We start from the raw sequence: 23608 nt of genomic DNA, 5'->3' as shown, positions 1-23608 counted from the left end.
ACATGACAATTTTTTTACGACTGCAAACAATTTTGTGGTCGTATATTGGTATCATGTTGGCGTCATCGTTGTCAGCATCGTCAGAAGATGGATGGTTTCCGGATAATAGCTTTAGTATAAGTAAATAGAAATCAGGTTTAGGAAAAAGGGGCCCAAAACAAGCATTTATCTAGTGTCAGTACAAAAAGTTGTGTATAAGTATTTCAATTGTTCTGAATTTGTACCACAATGTTTAATACCATAAGTAGAAGGTTGGGATATATTTTGTGGGTTATGGGGCAAACAGTCTAGGAATGACGGGCCAAAAAAAGGCCAAAAACAAGCATTTTTGTAGTTTCAAGACAATAACTTGGAGTTATCTTTCTTTGTCCAGAACGGTTGTTGAATCACCAAGAACCAATGCTTTATGAAATCTTCTTTGAAAATTGGAGTTATTTTTCTTTGTCCAGAATAGTAGTTGAATCAACTTACATCAATGCTATATCATGTATATGGACAATATACAATGCAATATTCACTTTACTAACAACTGATAAATTAAAGCAGTCTTTACCATTCAGTGATTACAAGTACTTTGATTACCATTCTAGGGTTTTGCTCTTTTACAAATGGAAAAATTGAAGAATTATTTAGTTTCTGTTCTCTTAACTTAAGTTTGTCTCAAACTAAATTTAATGAAATGTGTATATAATGCTAATTACCTCTAAACTCAGTTTAAGTTCAATTTTTGGCAGCTTCACTTTTACAGTTCTTGAGTTATGTCCCTTTATAATGTTATATGCTAGCGGGGGCATCATCTGTGTCCCTTTGGATACATTCCCCATTTATTTTTTTAGAAGTAACCGTACTATAAATTAATATTAATTTTAACCATGACTGTATGGCATTTTATATTTTGATATTTTATGATGTATTTAAATGAGTAGTTTTGTTGCAAAATCCATTAGAAATTTGAATTGAGATCATTTTTGGAATAAGGGAAAGGAAGTGAAAACACAAATATTGGGGGGGGGGGGGGTAAATTTTTCTCATTTCAAATTTCAGAAATTTAAAAGAAAATTACTTCAAATATATTTTATTGGAGAGGATTAATATTCAACAGCATAGTGAATTGCTCAAAAGCAAAAAAAAATTTTTAAGTTCATTAGACCACATTCATTCTGTGCCAGAAACCTATGCTGTGTCAACTATTTAATCACAATCCAAATTCAGAGCTGTATCCAGCTTGAATGTTGTGTCCATACTAGCCCAAATCGTTTATGGTTCAACCTCTGCGGTCGTATAAAGCTGCACCCCGTGGAGCATCTGGTTCTCAAAATGTCTTTTTGTACATCATTTGGCCTTTTACCTTTTTAGCTCACCTGGCCCAAAGGGCCAAGTGAGCTTTTCTCATCACTTGTCATCCGTCCTCCGTCGTCGTCGTCTGTCGTTAGCTTTTACAAAAATCTTCTCCTCTGAAACTACTGGGCCAAATTTTACCAAACTTAGCCACAATCATCATTGGGGTATCTAGTTTAAAAAATGTGTCCGGTGACCCGGTCAACCAACCAAGATGGCCACCAGGGCTAAAAATAGAACATAGGGGTAAAATGCAGTTTTTGGCTTTTAACTCAAAAACCAAAGCATTTAGAGCAAATCTGACATGGGGGTTATTGTTCATCAGGTCAAGATCTATCTGCCTCGAAATTTTCAGATGAATCGGACAACCCGTTGTTGGGTTGCTGCCCCTGAATTGGTAATTTTAAGGAAATTTTACTGTTTTTGGTTATTATCTTGAATATTATTATAGATAGAGATAAACTGTAAACAGAAATAATGTTCAGCTAAGTAAGATTTACAAATAAGTCAACATGACCGAAATGGTCAGTTGACCCCTTTAGGAGTTATTGCCCTTTATAGTCAATTTTGAACCATTTTTCGTAAATCTTAGTAATCTTTTACAAAAATCTTCTCCTCTGAAACTACTGGGCCAAATTAATCTAAACTTGTCCACAATCATCATTCGGATATCTAGTTTAAAAAATGTGTCCGATGACCTGGCCAACCAACCAAGATGGCCGCCATGGCTAAAAATTGAACATAGGGGTAAAATGCAGTTTTTGGCTTATAACTCAAAAACCAAAGCATTTAGAGCAAATCTAGCGAGGTTTAATCGTTCATCAGGTCAAGATCTTTCTGCTCTGAAATTTTCAGATGAATTGTACAACCCGTTGTTGGGTTGCTGCCCCTGAATTGGTTATTTTATGGAAATTTTACTGTTTTTGGTTATTATCTTGAATATTATTATAGACAGAGATAAACTGTAAACCGCAAAAATGTTCAGCAAAGTAAGATTTACAAATAAGTCAACATGACCGAAATGGTCAGTTGATCCCTTTAGGAGTTATTGCCCTTTATAGTCAATTTTAACCATTTTTCTTAAATCTTAGTAATCTTTTAAAAAAATCTTCTCCTCTGAAACTACTGGGCCAAATTAATCCAAACTTAGCCACAATCATCATTGGGGTATCTAGTTTAAAAAATGTGTTCGGTGACCCGGTCAACCAACCAAGAAGGCCACCAGGGCTAAAAATAGAACATAGGGGTAAAATGCGGTTTTTGGCTTTTAACTCAAAAACCAAAGCATTTAGAGCAAATCTGACAGGAGTTAAATCGTTCATCAGGTCAAGATCTATCTGCGCCGAAATTTTCAGATGAATCGGACAACTTGTTGTTGGGTTGCTGCCCCTGAATTGGTAATTTTAAGGAAATTTTACTGTTTTTGGTTATTATCTTGAATATTATTATAGATAGAGATAAACTGTAAACAGCAATAATGTTCAGCTAAGTAAGATTTACAAATAAGTCAACATGACCGAAATGGTCAGTTGACTCCTTTAGGAGTTATTGCCCTTAATAGTCAATTTTGAACCATTTTTCGTAAATCTTACAAAAATCTTCTCCTCTGAAACTACTGGGCCAAATTAATCCAAACTTGTCCACAATCATCATTGGGGTATCTAGTTTAAAAAATGTGTCCGATGACCCGGCCATTTAACCAAGATGGTCGCCACAGCTAAAAATAGAACATAGGGGTAAAATGCAGTTTTTGGCTTATAACTCAAAAACCAAAGCATTTAGAGCAATTCTGATGAAGGTTAAATTGTTTATTAGGTCAAGATCTATTTGGCCTTAAATTTTCAGATGAATCGGACAACCCGTTGTTGGGTTGCTGCCCCTAAATTGGTAATTTTAAGGAAATTTTGCTGTTTTTGGTTATTATCTTGAATACTATTATAGATAGAGATAACCTGTAAAAAGCAATAATGTTCAGCAAAGTAAGATTTACAAATAAGTCAACATGACTGAAATGGTCAATTGACCCCCTAAGGAGTTAATGTCCTTTATAGTCAATTTTTAACAATTTTCATTGGGCCAAGTTCATTATAGATAGAGATAATTGTAAGCAGCAAGAATGTTCAGTAAAGTAAGATGTACAAACACATCACCATCACCAAAACACAATTTTGTCATGAATCTATCTGCTTCTTTTGTTTAATATTCACATATACTAAGGTGAGCGACACAGGCTCTTTAGAGCCTCTAGTTTGATTTGAGTGTCACTGATTATTCTTTTGCTTAGAAAAACGTAAGCCTGTTTTTTTTTATTAAGTTTAATTTGTTAACTCTAAATTTACCAGCAAGTTGTTTAAAGTAGATATATGATTTTTCTAGATGACCATCACTTTGGACAACTATATTGCTGCTGTAATTTAAGAAGACGTGTATTTTCAGAAGACTTTTGTTGTCTAAATCTGAGTTTTCATCACTTTCGTTTATTTTTATGTTAAGATAATCATTTGTAGTAATTTAGAACATTTGGTTGAAATGTTGTCACATTTATTGATCAGTCATACAATTTTCCGTCTCTCATCATAAACAGTATAACATTTTTGTAAAAAATTTCATCAGTGGTTTCAATGTCTATAGGCAATATCTTTGTAAAAGCATCTCATGCACTGTTTACCACAAAAAAAAATTCTGACTACTACCAAAATACCAATATTGGCTTTAAAAAATACACATGGGATATTTAATATGAGTCCACTGGTGTACATGTATGTTAATACCATAGTGAAAAACAAACTACCGGGTAATACTTTACTATTGAGTAATCAACAGTACAAGTTGTTGCTCTTTGTGTATCATCTATATTATTGTAAAATGTAAAGAAACTGATCAGATAGATAGAAGCTGAAACGTCCCTGTGTCTTAGTTGCTATTGATCTTGCTCCAGACATAAGAAAAGTTAATTTATTTGAAGTTATGATGAGTTTAGTGCAATTAAATTTGTACTTTTAAAAAATACTTGCTTTACTTTTTGACTGATATTTTCTGTTCCTATTACAAAACATGTTTTATGATCACAAGTTTTCTTGTACTTTTGTAGTGTATAATTAAATATTGATGACTTTTGCTGCACTCATCAATTAATTTGATATAACTCTTTAAGGCTTTTTCTCATATTAACAAATAATTCATGTGGAGACAATTTTTGAAATCAAATTAAGTTGCCACTTTTATATCAGTCAATGCATCTACTACTACATCTCATAATGTAATTAATATCGATCTGGTCTCAAATTTAACTAACCTTATTTCAAATAATGTTAGGCTACTGCTTAAATCAAATTGATGTACATACTATTATTTCTGGAAAAAAGTAGATTTAGGTCAGTATGTCAACGCCTAGTAATAACTTTGCTGTCTTTAAACTCATTATGTTTTTTCTTTACATTTTAAATAATTTATAATGTTTCAGTTTGTCCAACAAAAATAAAGTAATACAAACTGAATTAACTCTACAGTACTGTTTTTCAGTGAGCACACTTAAGTGTGGTGCTTTATATTATTTTTTGGGGGAAGCAAATTTGGGTTTTGTGTCATATTCATTAGTGCTGAGACACTTCAGAGTTCAGAACTTATGTTTGTGTAAAAGGTCCTTACCCAGTGTTTTATGGATATGCCAAAATTGGTGTTTGAAATGTTTCCATGAAATTCTATGATACAGTGTCAAAAGCATATTTCAAAATCTATGAGAAGGAGCAGTCAGTGTTAATCATTAAAACAGCAATATTTGTAATCACAAGTTTTGCTTTAAAGTTAGTTGTACATAATTCTTTAAAATTAAATGCAAACTTTTAATTTGTTTCTCTATCATACCACATAAAAACTAGACCAAGATAGTATTATGATGTTGCTTCATATCTTAATTGTCTCCCTTTGTTAGAACTGATAAAGCTAAACTAATTCTATTTATATCCCTGTTTTACAGGTACATACAAACCAAAAGTGCGATGTTACGATGTATCTCAGATGTCACTGAAGTTTGAGAGAGGTCTTGATTCAGATGTTGTTAAGTTCCAGTTTCTATCAGATGATTACTCAAAGGTTTGTTTCTACATTCATAAACTCATACTTGTATTTTATAAGACATTGATTATGTCATCTGCCAGAAAGAATTGTCCATGTCACATATTGTTGATCCCAAAATCAGATTATCTGTTAAAGAATTATTTGGTATTGGTTCTGAAAGTAAAAGGTTAAGTTTTATCTTTTGAGTTATTATACAGTCAGTCTGTTGGTCCGTCAGTCTGTTGGTCCGTCAGTCATGCTCTTGTCATCACAACTCCTCTAAACAACACAACAAATTTCCCAAAACTTTGTAGATAATAATGCAAGGACATGCAAAATTAATGGTCCTATGAACTGAAAATTTTTACCTTTATAATTTTACTACAACCACTGAATTGGTGACTCTTAACTTGATTTTGAGATCTGCAAGGTAGGCACATTGAATAATACTTTAATAATTTTTAAAAGTTAGAAATAAAGTAAAGAAAGCAAAACTCAAACAAAGTTATAATTTAGGGTGTACATTTAAATTTAATTTTCTTTATATTGATAAATTTCAGATTGTATTTTTACAAAATGACAGATACATAGAACTTCATTCTCAAAATGGCAGATATTATAGATTGAGGATACCCAAATATGGCAGAGATATGGCATACCATACTGCAAGCTGTGATCTCTATGTGGCTGGAGTTAGGTAAGTCTATACCCAAATATGGCAGAGATATGGCATACCATACTGCAAGCTGTGATCTCTATGTGGCTGGAGTTAGTTAAGTCTATACCCAAATATGGCAGAGATATAGCATATCACACTGCAAGTTGTGATCTCTATGTGGCTGGAGTTAGGTAAGTCTATACTAAAATATGGCAGAGATATGGCATACCATACTGCCAGCTGTGATCTTTATGTGACTGGAGTTAGGTAAGTCTATACCCAAATATGGCAGAGATATGGGATATCAAACTGCAAGCTGTGATCTCTACATGTATGTGGCTGGAGTTAGGTAAGTCAATACACAAATTTGGCAGAGAAATGGCATATAACACTGCAAGCTGTGATCCCAATGTGACTGGAAGTAGGTACATGTAAGTCTATACCCAAATATGGCAGAGATATGGGATATCAAACTGCAAGCTGTGATCTCTATGTGGCTGGAGTTAGGTAAGTCTATACCCAAATATGGCAGAGATATGGCATATCACACTGCAAGCTGTGAACTCTATGTGACTGGAGTTAGGTAAGTCTAAACCCAAATATGGCAGAGATATGTCATATCATACTGCAAGCTGTGATCTCTATGTGGCTGGAGTTAGGTAAGTCTATACCCAAATATGGCAGAGATATGGCATATCACACTGCAAGCTGTAATTTTTATGTGGCTTGAGTTAGGTAAGTCTATACCCAAATATGACAGAGATATGGCATATCACACTGCAAGCTGTGATCTGTATGTGGCTGGAGTTAGGTAAGTATATACATAAATTTGGCAGAGATATGAAAGTTTAAGTCATCCTTTGTCAATTATGTTACACAGATGACCCCAGATATTTTCCATTTGTCATAGCCAAACTCACTCTTCTTTTCCTTTATTGTGACATTAATTTATGAGACATCACACCAAATGTGTTATTACTATGAGCAACACGATGAGTGCCACTTGCGGAGCAGGATCTGCTTACCGTTCCAGAGCACCTGAGATCACACTTTTGGTTGGAAGAATTGAATGCATCTTTTTCTTGTGTATCTTTTAAATGAAATAGTTGATTAATGTAATTCTTTTATTTCACATTTTTTATTTTAAATGATTTTGAGGCCAACTTAGACTGCTAAAGTCATTTTGTCCTTTAAACTTTGCTAGATATAAAGATTTCTCATATATATGTATTAACTTTGTGAAATTTTGTCCTACAAAACTATTCTGTTCCTTACCTACATATATTGATAAAGTGTTAACTTGACTGACTGAGATATTATCTAATTACATTTCAGTTCAGAGATCTACAGATTGAATTTAGAACAAGGCAGATTTCTGAATCCCCTATCAACTAATTCTAGGTAAGTTAATATATATTGAAGTCTATATAAAATGATGGGGGTTACTCCTACACATTCCACAGAAATACTGAAAATTAGATTGATAAGATACATTGTATTAGAAATTAGCTATAAATGATGGTCATGATTTGGTGAAACAGGTGATTAGACATGAAAATTAAAGTTATTTTCCTAATGAAAATGTATAAATTGCACCTAACACCCAGAAAAAATGTGGTGTATTTTATTATCACATGCCTATCAAAGATAATACATATTATGGTACTTCTTTGTTCTTCTATCCATCTGTCAGTCGGTCTATAGATAAACCACATACTTTGCTTCACAAGTATTGATTGACCAATTTACTTTTATATAACCAATTTATTAAGAAAGATTGTTAGAGGGCGTGTAATCTATTTGATGAATTTCTAATTTGTTAAAGAAATTCATTTATTTAGATATATAGAAATAGGTATTTGTTTCAAATGTTGTATTAAAAAAAAATCATCAAATTTAAGTCATGATCAGTAAACCCCTTTTTATACGACCGCAAAAATTGAAAATTTTTTAGTCGTATATTGGTATCACGTTGGCATCGTCGTCTGCGTCGTTGTCCGAATACTTTTAGTTTTCGCACTCTAACTTTAGTAAAAGTGAATAGAAATCTATGAAATTTTAACACAAGGTTTATGACCACAAAAGGAAGGTTGGGATTGATTTTGGGAGTTTTGGTCCCAACATTTTAGGAATTATGGGCCAAAGAGGGCCCAAATAAGCATTTTCTTGTTTTTCGCACAATAACTTTAGTATAAGTAAATAGAAATCAATGAAATTTAAACACAATGTTTATGACCACAAAATGAAGGTTGGGATGGATTTTGGGAGTTGAGGTCCCAACAGTTTAGGAATTAGGGGCCAAAAAGGGGCCCAAATAAGCTTTATTCTTGGTTTTTCGCACCATAACTTTAGTATAGGTAAATAGAAACCTATGAAATTTAAACACAAGGTTTATGACCATAAAAGGAAGGTTGGGTTTGATTTTGGGAGTTTTTGTCCCAACAGTTTAGGAATAAGGGGCCCAAAGGGTCCAAAATTAAACTTAGTTTGATTTTAACAAAAATTGAATCCTTGGGGTTCTTTGATATGCTGAATCTAAAAATGTACTTAGATTTTTGATTATTGGCCCAGTTTTCAAGTTGGTCAAAATCGGGGTCCAAAATTAAACTTTGTTTGATTTCATCAAAAATTGAATAATTGGGGTTCTTTGATATGCCAAATCTAACTGAGTATGTAGATTCTTAATTTTTGGTCCCGTTTTCAAATTGGTCTACATTAAAGTCCAAAGGGTCCAAAATTAAACTAAGTTTGATTTTAACAAAAATTGAACTCTTGGGCTTTTTTAATATGCTGAATCTAAACATATACTTAGATTTTTGATTATGGGCCCAGTTTTCAAGTTGGTTCAAATCAGGATCCAAAATTATTATATTAAGTATTGTGCAATAGCAAGAAAGTTTTAATTGCACAGTATTCAGCAATAGCAAGAAATCTTCATTTGCACAGTATTGTGCAATAGCAAGAAATTTTCAATTGCACAGTATTGCGCAATAGCAAGAAATCTTCAATCGCACAGTATTGTGCATTAGCAAATATTTTCAATTGCACAGTATTGCGCAATAGCAAGAAATATCTAATTGCACAATATTGTGCAATAGCAAGAAATTTTCAATTGGAGTTATCTTTCTTTGTTCAGAATAGTAGTTGAATCAACTTAAATCATTGTTTTATACAATAGACAATGTATATTCACTTTTACTACCAACTGATAAATTAAAACAATCTTTACCATTCAGTGATAACAAGCACTTTATATTACATTTTAATATTTTATGATGTATTTAAATGAGTAGTTATTGTTGCAAACTCCATTAGAAATTTGAATTGAGATCAGTTTTGGAAAAAGGGAAAGGAGGATGTGAAAAAAAATGGGGGTGGGGGGTTAAATTTTTCTCATTTCAGATTTCATAAATAGAAAGAAAATTTCTTCAAACATTTTTTTGAGAGGATTAATATTCAACAGCATAGTGAATTGCTCAAAGGCAAAAAAAATATTTTAAGTTCATTAGACCACATTCATTCTGTGTCAGAAACCTATGCTGTGTCAACTATTTAATCACAATCCAAATTCAGAGCTGAATCCAGCTTGAATGTTGTGTCCATACTTGCCCCAACCGTTCAGGGTTTGACCTCTGCGGTTGTATAAAGCTGCACCCTGCAGAGCATCTGGTTAACAATGACTTAATTTAATAGAAATTGCTGTTACTTGTTTCTTTAATTGATTTGTTGTTGTTTTACATCATGAATATTTGTTAACAACTAATTAAAATCCAAAACTGAATATATATTTTCAGTTGCATATACAAGAGAAAACAACAACATCTTGAAATGTACAACATCTTATTTAGTTGAATCCACAAAATAAAATAATTTTAGATTTATTGATAATCTGTTAGAGTTGACAATGAATGCTGATATGTAACAGTCTTTTAACAGTAATTTGCACGCCTGTTTTTCTTAGTAAACAGTGCTACGGCACACATATGTAAATATATTTATCATTTTTCAATGTCTTTTAGTGAAGTAAAATGTTGTGAGTTAAACCCAGTGCATCATCTTCTGGCCTGTGGAACAAACACGGTAAGTTTTTCTGGATAAGGATGCTTCTATCCATTTATATCTGTTTTAAAAGTTATGCCCCTTTCAAGTTAGAGATAATGGTGCTGCTTAGTGATGACCTTGTCATAGAAAATCCTCCTGCATGGTTTACAATATCATCTTCAACTGCATCATTTTAAGATCTTATATGCAGATGTGCATAGGATATAACAGTCTTCTGAGTTTTAGATATGGCCTATGTAACTAACATAGAAAATGTGAACCCATGCCAGCATCTAACTTGTCATTGCAACTGTTTCAAAGATGGCTTACCGGTCTTATGTTTATATGAAACCTAGCATATAATCCTTTCCTTATATGAATTTTCAAATATGCATGATATAAGTAGAATTTTCATGCATTTGAGACAAAATTGATAAAAACACTTGAAAAATTGGGCTCTATGTTTCCAGTAAGAAAATCAATGGAATTGACCTTAATCCACTGAATTTTCCTGGAAAATCAAAATGTATGCTTTTTGTAATGTCATGAAAATAAGTCTTGTGCATTTATTTTAAAGTAAAGGACATTTTTGTCTTTCTTTTAAAAATAATTCATTGTGATATTAGTCAATAAACCCTAATTTGAAATTCAGGTAGGAATAGGGCCTTATCAAAAATACTCCTTTATATTTTCAATTCTTCTGTTCTATGTATTTTGTTACTAGTATGATTAAACTTAAATCCAGGATGGAGAGGGGAATATTATTATAAGTGATCAGTTTCAGATGGTATTTGATTCTGGTTGACCTAGTATCATGTTCCAGAAAAGGAAAAACTATAAACTTGGTTGAAATACAAATGTACTCCAAAGATATATTGTGTTTCATAGATTTACTCTGTTGGCAAAGTGACAGCATTTACTTTGCATACAACATTTGTGTCTTTTAAATAATCATGTGGTCAATGACAGTTCAGATACCTATATAATACTACTGAAATAGTCTCAATTATTTTGTAAGATATTTGTAGACAACATATTTTGTTTGTCTTTCATAAGTTGTTTCATGATTGTGAACAGTTATTTATATTTTATTGATAAGTGTTTCAATTTTTTTATAGTCTGATCAAATAAAGTCTTTATTAATTTGTTTGTCCAGATTTACTTGAAGAGCTGACCATTGAATGTTAACAAAAGGTTTGGTTTTCAGTAATCAATGAATATTGAATTTCTGCATGTTATATTTTATTTCAATTGAATAAAAGAATAAATATGTGTTTTTAATCTCAGAACAAGTGTTAGTTATTGCCATTTGGATTTTTTCTGTTGTACATTGGTTGTTAACTTTTGAACAAAATGTTCTCCTCTAAAACCACTGTCCTAATTGGAACCAAAATAATCAACAATCCTGACTGAGTTATTTAGAAAATTATGTCTGATGATCCTATCAACCAACCAGCATAATCACAAAGATTAGAAATATAACATACAGGTGAAATACAAATAATGTCTAATATTTTGACATACTGTAAAAACATTAATAGCAGCAAATCAGCTAAAAAGAGATTGAAGTCTTGAATTGTATTCTAGTTATCAATGTTGTTGAATTTTCACATTGAATACCCAAGTGAGCACACAGGCTCTTTATGTCCTTTAGTTTTTCATTCTTGCTTTTTTTTCTTGAAAACTATATTTGATTGACAAAAAATGATCACTGAGACAAGATAATATTTTTATCTTTGCAGTTTCACTTCAACACTGACATTTTTGCATTATACATATCAATTTGATGTAAAAATATATATGAGTGATATAGGCTCCTTTGTGTTTCTAGTTATATTGTGACACAATGAAAATTTAACAACTCATAATGAAACAATGATGTCATGAGCTTGAACAAAATATTAAAATTGAATAAGAAAAATACTCAGATATGGTTATGGATATAATCAGACTTAGCCTGACCACTCTCTTTATTTGATGTTATGTTGGGAGTTGATATTCTATTATGATAGTGGGCTTTCTATTATAGTTGACAATTGATGTTAATACAATTCTATTCTTAAGTCTTTGACCAGTAATAAAAAGTAATTTTATAGCTAAGGTCTATTGCAGAACAGAAATTAAATATATATATATAGACAAAGATTATACTTATAATCATTCTAACCTAAATTATTTCTTTAAAATCCCTCATTTGTAAATCTAACATATGTGTAGTTTCACAGAAAAAAGAGAAATAATTAAATTCTGTAATTACTGGTTTCTGTTTTGTGAAACAATTGATTGGGATTTTCTCATTATACTAAAGCTTCAATAATCTTTGTGGATAATTTTGATTTTATGATTTTATTCCTGTATGGGGGCTTTCTCTGTACTTTTACATTAGAAAATGCCTGTACCAAGTCAGGAATATGACAGTTGTTACCCATTCGTTTGATGTGCTTGGACTTTTGATTTTGCCTTTTGAATTTTGATTTTCCTTTTTGAATTTTCCTCGGAGTTCAGTATTTTTGTGTTTTTACTTTTTATTAAATTCCCAATCTAGTTCTTATTGTTCATATCAAATCAAATAATGAAAGTTAAAGCGTATGAACTTTAGGAAGCAATATAATAGACAAATGGTTGAGTAAGGAATGGTTGAAGTAATATTTATCTTGATTGAAATTTTAATGAGAGTTGGCTGTTGTTTTCGTAGCATGTGTTAGTACAGTATTGAGTAGACATATCAGTCTATTAGAGAATGCAGTATTCTCATTTCCCAGGATAATTATGTATAATTAATGTCTACTGAACTAGACAATCTATATATTGTTTTCCTGAAGTTTTCCGTGAATGCTATACAGTATTTTACAAGGTTCAGGTGAGACGATTTAGGTATGCTATGTTATCAGAGGATTATATACATGGAAATGATATAATGCTAATACCCTTGGGAAAAACAATTGGTTTTTGTAAATAATAAATTTAGTTCTATTAGTTTGAATGTCTTAACATTTCAAACTCTACATTAAAATTACATGATCAAGTAAACCGTTTCAACACTGAAAATACAGCCTAAAAATCTAAAAAGGTAGAAAGAGACATAATTCCTTCAGAAGGTGGCCATTATCACCCTGCTGTTCATCTTTTGTATGAATTGATATTCATTAAAACTTGAAGATGGACAAATGATCTCATTTTAATTTTCGTACTAACATGCTTTTAATTAAAGGGTTAATCCCAGGTGAGAAAAGATGGTCTCATTTTGGTGAGGTATCCACTCAAGGGAGACCTTGAGAATAATGAACCTTCAAAATTGGAATTAAGATTTGTTTAGATACAAAGGTGTTGACCTCTGTTGGCATTAGGTAAGAGGGAACCTTTAAAATAGGGTTTGTTGTAAGGGGTTCACCATAGGTGACTATGGCCAGAGACCACAATTTTTATACCATTTGATTTTTTCTGTCTACGAGAGTTGTGCTTACTTGCAAAATTTGTTCACACTCCTTCCCAATTATTAAATTTGTGTTTTGAGCACAAAATATCAGTAATGGGATGAAATGACACTTTTAGAAATATTTGGGTCATGAATTTTAAGATAAAGTAGTGATTTGGACTAGTCCTAAAAGGTACAGAAAAGTAAGACTGATATTGTCAAATGGAATTCAAGATCAGCTTACAATAAAAGTGTCCATATTTTGAGTAAGAGATAAAATGTGATTGTAGTTAACAGAACTTAATATTTCCATTGTAGGGACATGTAGAATGTTTTGACCCCCGTGTTAGGGGTAGAGTTGGTATATTAGATACAATACTTAACCAACATGTGGAAGACTTAGGGTAAGATCATGGAAATTTTATTGTTTTGTTAGAAGATTACTTTTTAGCTCACATGACCCAAAGGGCCAAGTGAGTTTTTCTCATCACTTGTCGTCCGTCTTCGGTGGTCGTCTGTTAACTTTTAGAAAAATCTTCTCCTCTGAAACCACTAGGCCAAATTTATCCAAACTAAGCCACAATCATCATTGGGGTATTTAGTTTTAAAAATGTGTCCGGTGAACAGGCCAACCAACCAAGATGGCAGCCATGGCTAAAAATAGAACATAGGGGTAAAATTAGATTTTGGTTTATATCTCTAAAACCAAAGCATTTAGAGCAAATCTGATAAGGTGTAAAATTGTTCATCATGTAAAGATCTATCCGTTCTGAAATTTTCAGATAAATCGGACAACTGGTTGTTGGGTCGCTGTCTCTGAATTGGTTATTTAAATGAAATTTTGCAGTCTTTGTTTATTATTTTGAATTTTATTATAGATAGAGATCAACTGTAAACAGCTATATTGTTCAGCAAAGTAAGATTTACAAATAAGTCAAACATGACCAAAATGGTCAATTGACCTCTAAAGGAGTTATTGTCCTTTATAGTAAATTTTTACCAATTTTTTGTAAATTTTTGTAATCTTACAAAAATCTTCTCCTCTGAATTAGACTGAAACTACTGAGAAAAATTAAGCCATACTTGGTCAAACTCATTATAAGGGTATCTAGTTTTAAACATGTGTCTGATGAACCCACTAGCCAACCAACATGACCTATATCTCTGAGACTAAAGCATTAAGAGAAAAATTGAAAAATTAAAATGTTCATCAGGCTAAGTCATATTTGTCCTAAATTTTTTAGACAAATCAGACAAACTGTTGTTAGGCTGCTGCCCCTGAATTAGTCATTTTAAGGAAATTTATTGTTTTTGGTTATTATTTTGAAGTTTATTATAGATAAAGATAAACTGTAAACAGCAATAATGTTCAGCAAAGTAAGATCTACGAATAAGTCGACATGATCAAAATGGTCAATTGACCTCATAAGGAGTCCTTTAAATTCAAATTTTACAATTTTTCGTAAATTTTTGTAATCTTTTACAAAAGTCTTCTCCTGAAACAACTGAGACAAATTTAAATAAACTTCTTCACAAATAAGCATAAGGGTATTATGTTTTTTAAGATGTGCCTGATGACCCTGCCTGCCAACCAACATGGCCGACATGGCTAAAAGTAGAACATAGGGGGAAAATGCAGTTTTTGACTTTTTTCACTGAAACTAGAGCAAAAGTATAATGGTTGCATTATTTCATGCATCAATTGTAAATAAAAATATCATGTGAGCGACACAGGCTCCTTGGAGTCGCTAGTTATTTTTACTGCTGACTCTTCTGTGTAGCATATTGTGTTTCTGTCTTAATGACTATATTCTATTGATGGTTTAAAGTTTTGCTTAAGTTTCAGATAGTTTGATGTAAAGAAGATGATATGTAACAATGTAATTTGGTTATAAGAATATTGATTAAAAGAATAGAATCCATTATCAAACAACACCTATACCTCAAAAACTCCATTTTAATGAGATATCATCATAATTGGAAGCATTCTAGTAAAACAATATCCTTCAGTTCTATAGTGTTCATTGTGCTATCATGTTTTGCCATAATGTTTCTGCACACATATCACCCCACATATGATCAGATCACAGTGAAATTGACAGTGTTTACACAGTTTCTGCTACATGGTCTATCAAAGTTGGAACCAAGGGGAAAACTAGTAAACAAATCCTTTTTAAGTATTTGTAGATATGCAAATCAAATATGAATTATTTACATGTAATTGATAAAAATTACCTATGATACTACAGTAATAACTAAGATTACCTATAATATAACAGTGTATCAGTAGTACCTACAGTAACAGCTTTGAAGTTTAGAGATGCTTTGACTATGGCTGTTGGGACCAGTACTGGACATGTAAGTATAATTCTTAATGTCAAAATTACACACGAAACTTGATATTAATTAATGTGTTTATGTAACTGAGAAAACAAATGGTATTAAAAACTGGAACATCATGATCCTTTAGTAAGCTTGCCAACAAGATTTTTTTAAGCTTATAGTTTTTATACGACCGCAAAAATTGAAAATTTTTTGGTCGTATATTGGTATCACGTTGGCGTAAGCGTTGTCATCATCGTCCGAATACTTTTGGTTTTCGCACTATAACTTTAGTTTAAGTAAATAGAAATCTATGAAATTTAAACACAAGGTTTATGACCACAAAAGGAAGGTTGGGATTGATTTTGGAAGTTTTGGTCCCAACAGTTTAGGAATTAGGGGCCAAAAAGGGCCCAAATAAGCATTTTCTTGGTTTTCGCACTATAACTTTAGTTTAAGTAAATAGAAATCTATGAAAGTTTGACACAAGGTTTATGACCACAAAAGGAAGGTTGGGATTGATTTTGGGAGTTTTGGTTCCAACTGTTTAGGAATTAGGGGCCAAAGAAGGGCCCAAATAAGCATTATTCCTGGTTTTCGCACAATAACTTTAGTATAAGTAAATAGAAATCAATGAAATTTAAACACAAGGTTTATGAACACAAAAGGAAGGTTGGGATTGATTTTGGGAGTTGAGATCCCAACAGTTTAGGAATTAGGGGCCCAAATAAGCATTTTAGTATAAGTAAATAGAAATCTACGAAATTTAAACACAAGGTTTATGACCATAAAAGGAAGGTTGGGAATGATTTTAGGAGTTTTGGTCCCAACAGTTTAGGAATAAGGGGCCCAAAGGGTCCAAAATTAAACTTTGTTTGATTTCATCAAAAATTGAATCCTTGGGGTTCTTTGATATGCCGAATCTAACTGTGTATGTAGATTCTTAATTTTTGGTCCCGTTTTCAAATTGTCTACATTAAGGTCCAAAGGGTCCATTATTAAACTTAGTTTAGTTTTAACAAAAATTGAATCCTTGGGGTTCTTTGATATGCTGAATCTAAAAATGAACTTAGATTTTTTGTTATTGGCCCTGTTTTCAAGTTGGTCCAAATGGGGGTCCAAAATTAAACTTTGTTTGATTTCATCAAAAATTGGATAATTGGGGTTCTTAACCGTTCTTTGATATGCCAAATCTAACTGTGTATGTAGATTCTTAATTTTTGGTCCCGTTTTCAAATTGGTCTACATTAAAGTCCAAAGGGTCCAAAATTAAACTAAGTTTGATTTTAACAAAAATTGAATTCTTGGACTTCTTTGATATGCTGAATCTAAACATGTACTTAGATTTTTGATTATGGGCCCAGTTTTCAAGTTGGTCCAAATCAGGATCCAAAATTATTATATTAAGCATTGTGCAATAGCAAGAAATTTTCAATTGCACAGTATTCAGCAATAGCAAGAAATCTTCAATTGCACAGTATTGTGCAATAGCAAGAAATTTTCAATTGCAAAGTATTGTGCAATAGCAAGTATTTTCAATTGCACAGTATTATGCAATAGCAAGAAATATCTAATTGCACAATATTGTGCAATAGCAAGAAATATTCACTACCAACTGATAAATTAAAACAATCTTTACCATTCAGTGATAACAAGCACCTTTTGTTACATTTTAATATTTTATGATGTATTTAAATGAGTAGTTATTGTTGCAAACTCCATTAGTAATTTGAATTGAGATCAGTTTTGGAATAAGGTAAAGGGGGATGTGAAAGAAAAAACTGGGGGAGGGGGGGAAAATTTTTCTCATTTCAGATTTCATAAATAAAAAGAAAATTTCTTCAAACATTTTTTTGAGAGGATTAATATTCAATAGCATAGTGAATTGCTCCAACCCAAAAAAAAAATTTTAAGTTTATTAGACCACATTCATTCTGTGTCAGAAACCTATGCTGTGTCAACTATTTAATCACAATCCAAATTTAGAGCTGAATCCAGCTTGAATGTTGTGTCCATACTTGCCCCAACCGTTCAGGGTTCAACCTCTGCGGTCGTATAAAGCTATGCCCTGCAGAGCATCTGGTTTAGATGTTAGTTTTCAGAAATTTTGTAGTCTGCACCTGCAATTATATATCTCACCATCTTGTGTCATCTTATTGAATTGAAGTTGCTTATGACCTATCTATTCCTAGTTCTTTTTATATCTTTATATTTTCTAGGTGTTATTGTATGACTTGAGGTCTGATAAGCCTTTCCTAATAAAGGATCACCAGTATGAGCTACCAATCAAATCCATAGAATTCCATGATTCTCTAGACCTGGTTATGTCCATGGATTCTAAAATACTCAAACTTTGGAACAGAAATAATGTATGTTGACTGGTCAAGTATTTCCTATATATGACCATGTTGTATAAAATGAATACTTCAATAGTTGTTCTTTACTAAAAATAGAAATATTATCGCTCTAACTATTGTATTTTATTTATTATCTGAAATACTTAAATAAGTTATATTTAGTATGAAGTCAGTAATAAGGAAAAAAATGGAAGGATTATGGCTACTGTAAATCAAACATATCTATATCTGACACTTCCTTATAAGAGGAAAGTAATTCTTTATTTCTATGTTTACTTTACTTTCAGGGTAAGGCTTACACAGCTATTGAACCTGGTACAGATCTGAATGACTTGTGTGTAGTTCCAGGATCAGGACTGTTGTTCATGGCAACCGAGGCACCAAAAGTTTTAACTTATTATATACCTGTAAGTAACCTCTCAATGGGGGATAGATATGAGAGGGAACTGACCCCTAGATGTTTGTTAAGGTTATGTTGTAGTATGGTTGGCAAACATTTCCATCACATATATCTTGTTTTATTCATTTATAAAATGTCTTAAAATAGGAATAGAGTTGACTTTCACAACAGAAGAATTGCTTGTATTTTAATTTTAAGATCATATAATTAACAAATGTAAAATTTTACAGTCCATAGGAACAGCTCCAAAATGGTGTTCATTTCTGGACAACTTGACAGAAGAATTAGAGGAGAGTTCAGAAACACAGGGTGAGTAATCTTTCAGATTGATAATGTTTTGTTTGGAAAAGAAGGATGCTCTATTGTATACTACAGTATTTGAACTCATTAGACCACTCACCAATGTTGTTTTTTTGTATTTTTCAACAATTTAAAATAAGTCTTTCAACTCTTTTCTCAAAAATTCTTACGATTAGAATTTATCATAAGTTATACAGAAATGTGTATGTCTTCCAAGTATTTTTACTCTTAAGATTATTTGTTAAAAGAGCTGCTAGTGTTTCTTATATTTGAATTATTTAATTGTTTATACTCATGGCCAGGTATTTTCACAACCTAATAGTATAGTGCATATGATTTAACATGAAAATTATATATAAAGTCTAAGATTGTAAATTTTAAGAAATATTGGAGGTGAATAAGATCGGAATGTTTGAAGTTATGATTTAAAAAGCAAATTAATATCATTTGCAACAATTTTGCTTCAAATGTCAAATATAATTTTTTCGTTTTATTTTTAAATACACATTTGTTTTATAAGTTGTTTAGACTATTTAGGTCATAGCTGAATTTGCTTTTAATGTCAGGGTTGTCAATTTTATATCCAGCATTGTATAATACTTATTATTTGAAATTACTTTTAGGCTGTTTCATAACTTAGTCAAAGTTCTGGATGAAATGTTCATATGAAATTAATTGTTAAACACTCCCAATGATAGTAGAGCGAGGAGGCATTATCTTTTTTTAATCTTTCCGCTAGGCTATCTGTTAGTGCTTCTTGTATCAGATTAAAGTTTTAGGTTTAGAAAGTTCACCTTGAAATTGTGATCACATCAACATGGAAATTAGTACACTTATTCATTATGATGTGAACTATATGTATGCCAAATTAGGGATGGTTCAATTTATGTGATAGTTTGAGCATGGAAAGGCCATAATTTATATTTTAAAATTTGTAATGAGAATGAAAACTGTAAATTAAAAAATAAATGTGAGCATTTATTTTTGCAATTTTTAAAGAATGTATAAAAATGTAAGACTATTTATTGCTCTTGCAGGAATATCTGCATGCAGAATAATGTGTCAGATATCAGAATGCAAGTTCTAATTATTGTGATGCTCACACAGTTATGTTATTCGCATTAATAAAAACCTCACATTAATTTTGGTAATGAATATGTGTATATCTATATATTTATGTATATTGTAGTGTATGATGATTATAAGTTCTTAACGAGAAGAGAGTTAGAAGACTTAGGGTTATCACATCTTATTGGGTCAAACTTGTTGAGGGCCTATATGCATGGCTTCTTCATTGACATGAGATTATACCATAAAGCTAAGTCCATAGCGGAACCATTTGCTTATGAAAAATATAGAAAGAATAAAATAAGAGAGAAGATTGAGGAAGAGAGAGAGAACAGAGTCAGATTAAAGGTTCGTTTGATATCAAAGATTTTCATGATTTTTCATGTGTAAATTTGTTACAATTTGTATATCATTAAAGTCAAAATAAACGAGTGACCGGTGAAAAATAATGTTATTCCAATTCTTAAACCAATGCATACAAACATCATAAACTTAGTCTTCTGTGCACGATTTTATCATTTTTTTCGTATAATTTCATAAATTTTTCAATCGGTCAGTGATGTTGTGAAAATATGGCAGGTAATTGAAGTTCGTGTTTTGAAGCCGAAGTTTAACGATTGTCACCTATTTGTCAACAATCAAATCAAAAAGCATGGATATTGAGCACGTGTTTGACATGTACAATCAGATAATAGTTTATTTTAAGGACATCCATGCCTATTGCAATCACCGGATTTTTACGAGATGGGTCACACGGAGGTCACTTTGCATACAGAAAATATGTCGGGAAGCAATTAAAATAAAGTAAACTTCTTCTTAATATGTACAAATTAAAGAATTTTCTTCAGAAAAAAGTATATGTACATAATTTTTATAATGAAAACTATCCATTGAGTTATAAAAAACATATGCATTATTTTTTCTAATTTGAGGCTTCTTATGACTTTAACTGTTTCTGAATCCTATGCATTCTGGGACATTTTTTTTTCAAGTACTATTCATCCTTTGTGGAAGCAATGAGAATATATTTTTCATGAAAAATTATTTTTTGCACAGCTTTAATTATTAACACATGTCTGCTTGTTAAGCATTAATTCAGAGATTTTAAATCAGTATTTTTCAAAGTTTTGTGAGATCATAAAGAATTAATGCAAACGTACTACATACTATAATAATTGACAACATTTAATTCCTGTTTGAACTTGTATAATTTCTATATAATGGTTAGGCTTCTTGTTTACAAGTGCTGAATAAAATAAAATTTTAATTAATTAATCAAACAGTGAATATTATGACAGGCATGTATTGGATATCAGTAATTGTTAGAAGGATCTGAAAATATGGTATAGGAAATATTATGTACAGTCATTTGGTATAGGAAATACTATGTACAGTCATTTGGTATAGAAAATGTTGTGTACAGTCATTTGGTATAGGAAATATTATGTACAGTCATTTGGTATAGAAAATGTTATGTACAGTCATTTGGTATAGGAAATATTATGTACAGTCATTTGGTATAGGAAATATTATGTACAGTCATTTGGTATAGGAAATATCATGTACAGTATTTGATATAGGAAATACTAAAAATAGGCATTTGGTATAGGAAATATGATATACAGTCATTTTGTATAGGAAATATGATGTACAGTCATTTGGTATAGGAAATATGATATACAGTCATTTGATATAGGAAATATTATGTACAGTCATTTGTTCTATTTCTGTAGTAACTGAAAACAAAGACTGCTGACAATCTTATTTAAAATTAGATAAAGTTAATTAATGATTGTAAATAGAAGAAAGAAGTCTTATACTTTATCCTTGGTTTATAACACGCAATATTGACACTTGGTTTCAAATAAATTGATCCCTTTCCTTATATTTACTAAGACAAGAAATACAACTGAATTTTGTCAATAGAATATTGTTAAATTTAATTTAAATTGATTTGTGGTTACATGATATGAAATGCTGTGTTTTTCCTTCTTAGTTGATAAGACTTGTAAAGAACTATGTGAATTTAGATAACCTTAGAATACATCTTTTTCCTTGCATCTTTGCCTTTATAAACCTTTAAGTGATGCTCACTATTGATTCAAGAAATAACATACAACTTGGAATTATTCCCAAATCATTCAAATCTCTGTAAAATTAAAAACCTGATACATGTTGAATTTGCAAAATATATGAATTTTATGGGTTGATCCCCAAAAATAAATGGTCAAATTAACCCCTGTTTTATAGAACTTTAAAAATTGATACCATTGTAAATTATATACATCATCTACATAGAAAACAGAATGAATAAGTTTTTTAAGTTCCAAAATGATTGATTATGTAAACTTATATGTCTTAAAATGTTGTCTTTACAATACAATAAAATATTTCAAAGAGAAAGAATACCCAATAAAATATTGGAAAGGAAAAAACAGACATTCTATTTGACTTAAAGAATATGTTAAAAGCTGTGTTCTGAGTAAACTATAACGGTATGATTTACTGCATATTGATCATTTGAAATGCATAGGGTATCTAATAGTTCCTTGTGAGAAATTACACCGTTAACCTACAAATTATAGATGAATATTTCAGTAAACTAATATAAAGTCAATTAATCTTCAGTTGATTTATTTCAGGTTATTTCCATTCTCCTTAAATTGAAGAAATATTTTTCAATTAGCTGAAGGATCAGATAGCCTGATATTAGCATGTTTTGTATTAATATCAACCTTTATATCTTATATTCTTCTTATATTGTATTACAGAAGTTACCTAAGGTTAATCCTGATTTTGCCAGAAAGTTAATAGAAGCCAAAGAAGAGGCCACTGCTGGAAATAAAAAGAAAATGAAGGTTAATTTGATTATAGTTTTTACAATTTTGTTTTATAGACAAGACTAATGCAACACTATAGGGAGATATTCTTATACTGTGGATTAATTATTATTTGTTGGATACCATTTTTCATGGTTTTCAATGGTACAGGCGAACCACCAAATTCAATGTTCAACAAATAACAAATTTCTATAGACATGTATGCCGAAATTAAATATGCATGAACATGTAAGTTTTCCGTAAATTGGTACCCTCGAAAATAAATGGATCCACAGTCAATGATAAAAATTTCTAAAGTAAAGTATTTATGCAAATTTATTTAATGTCACTTGGAGTTTAACAATCCAGAGGAAAATCTAGTCAATTTTTTTGTGATTTTGATTGACTGTAAAATACAAGATAGTTAATTTGTTGACTTGCATAACACTGTACAGTCTTCACAATAAGTAGGTTTTTACCCCATAAATTCTGCTTAAAGTAATAAGAAATTTCAGAGGCTTGCACATTGTTGTGTAACAAAATTTAAGGTCAAAATGTCCTTGTTTTTTACTTGGTGTCTAATTCAATATTTCACTTTTAACAGATTAAAATGGATTTTCAAATTACGTAATTGAAGCTCAAGATATAGATTTGTCTTCTTGTGCTTTTGTTTTTTTCATTGGAAAAAAAGTGAAGTTAAAATATTAGGTTGACAACTTTGGCTTAATCCAAGGTAAATTATGTTTTTGGTATGTCCAATGAAATCTAAAGTATGATTATTTGTTGTGAAATAAGTTGAAACCTGACAACTGAGGTTAATGCCTATGGTATAAA

General features: G+C 31.1%; 1 protein-coding gene across 1 annotated transcript in view; it reads left to right on the top strand.

The window, feature by feature from the left end:
- LOC143057928 (nucleolar protein 10-like) overlaps positions 1-23608 on the top strand; it is a 52438-nt gene that overhangs the window by 2210 nt on the left and 26620 nt on the right. Inside the window, exons 4-14 of the mRNA XM_076231386.1 lie at positions 5315-5430; positions 5955-6091; positions 7388-7453; positions 10072-10132; positions 13827-13912; positions 15788-15866; positions 18050-18199; positions 18475-18594; positions 18818-18896; positions 20077-20303; positions 22727-22813. Of these exons, the coding sequence (XP_076087501.1) occupies positions 5315-5430; positions 5955-6091; positions 7388-7453; positions 10072-10132; positions 13827-13912; positions 15788-15866; positions 18050-18199; positions 18475-18594; positions 18818-18896; positions 20077-20303; positions 22727-22813 (1208 nt within the window). The remainder of the gene's footprint in view (positions 1-5314; positions 5431-5954; positions 6092-7387; positions 7454-10071; positions 10133-13826; positions 13913-15787; positions 15867-18049; positions 18200-18474; positions 18595-18817; positions 18897-20076; positions 20304-22726; positions 22814-23608) is intronic.

This window comes from Mytilus galloprovincialis, chromosome 1, assembly GCF_965363235.1.
Source record: "Mytilus galloprovincialis chromosome 1, xbMytGall1.hap1.1, whole genome shotgun sequence".
NCBI lineage: Eukaryota > Metazoa > Mollusca > Bivalvia > Mytilida > Mytilidae > Mytilus > Mytilus galloprovincialis.
This window is presented reverse-complemented; position numbering and strand designations above follow the sequence as displayed.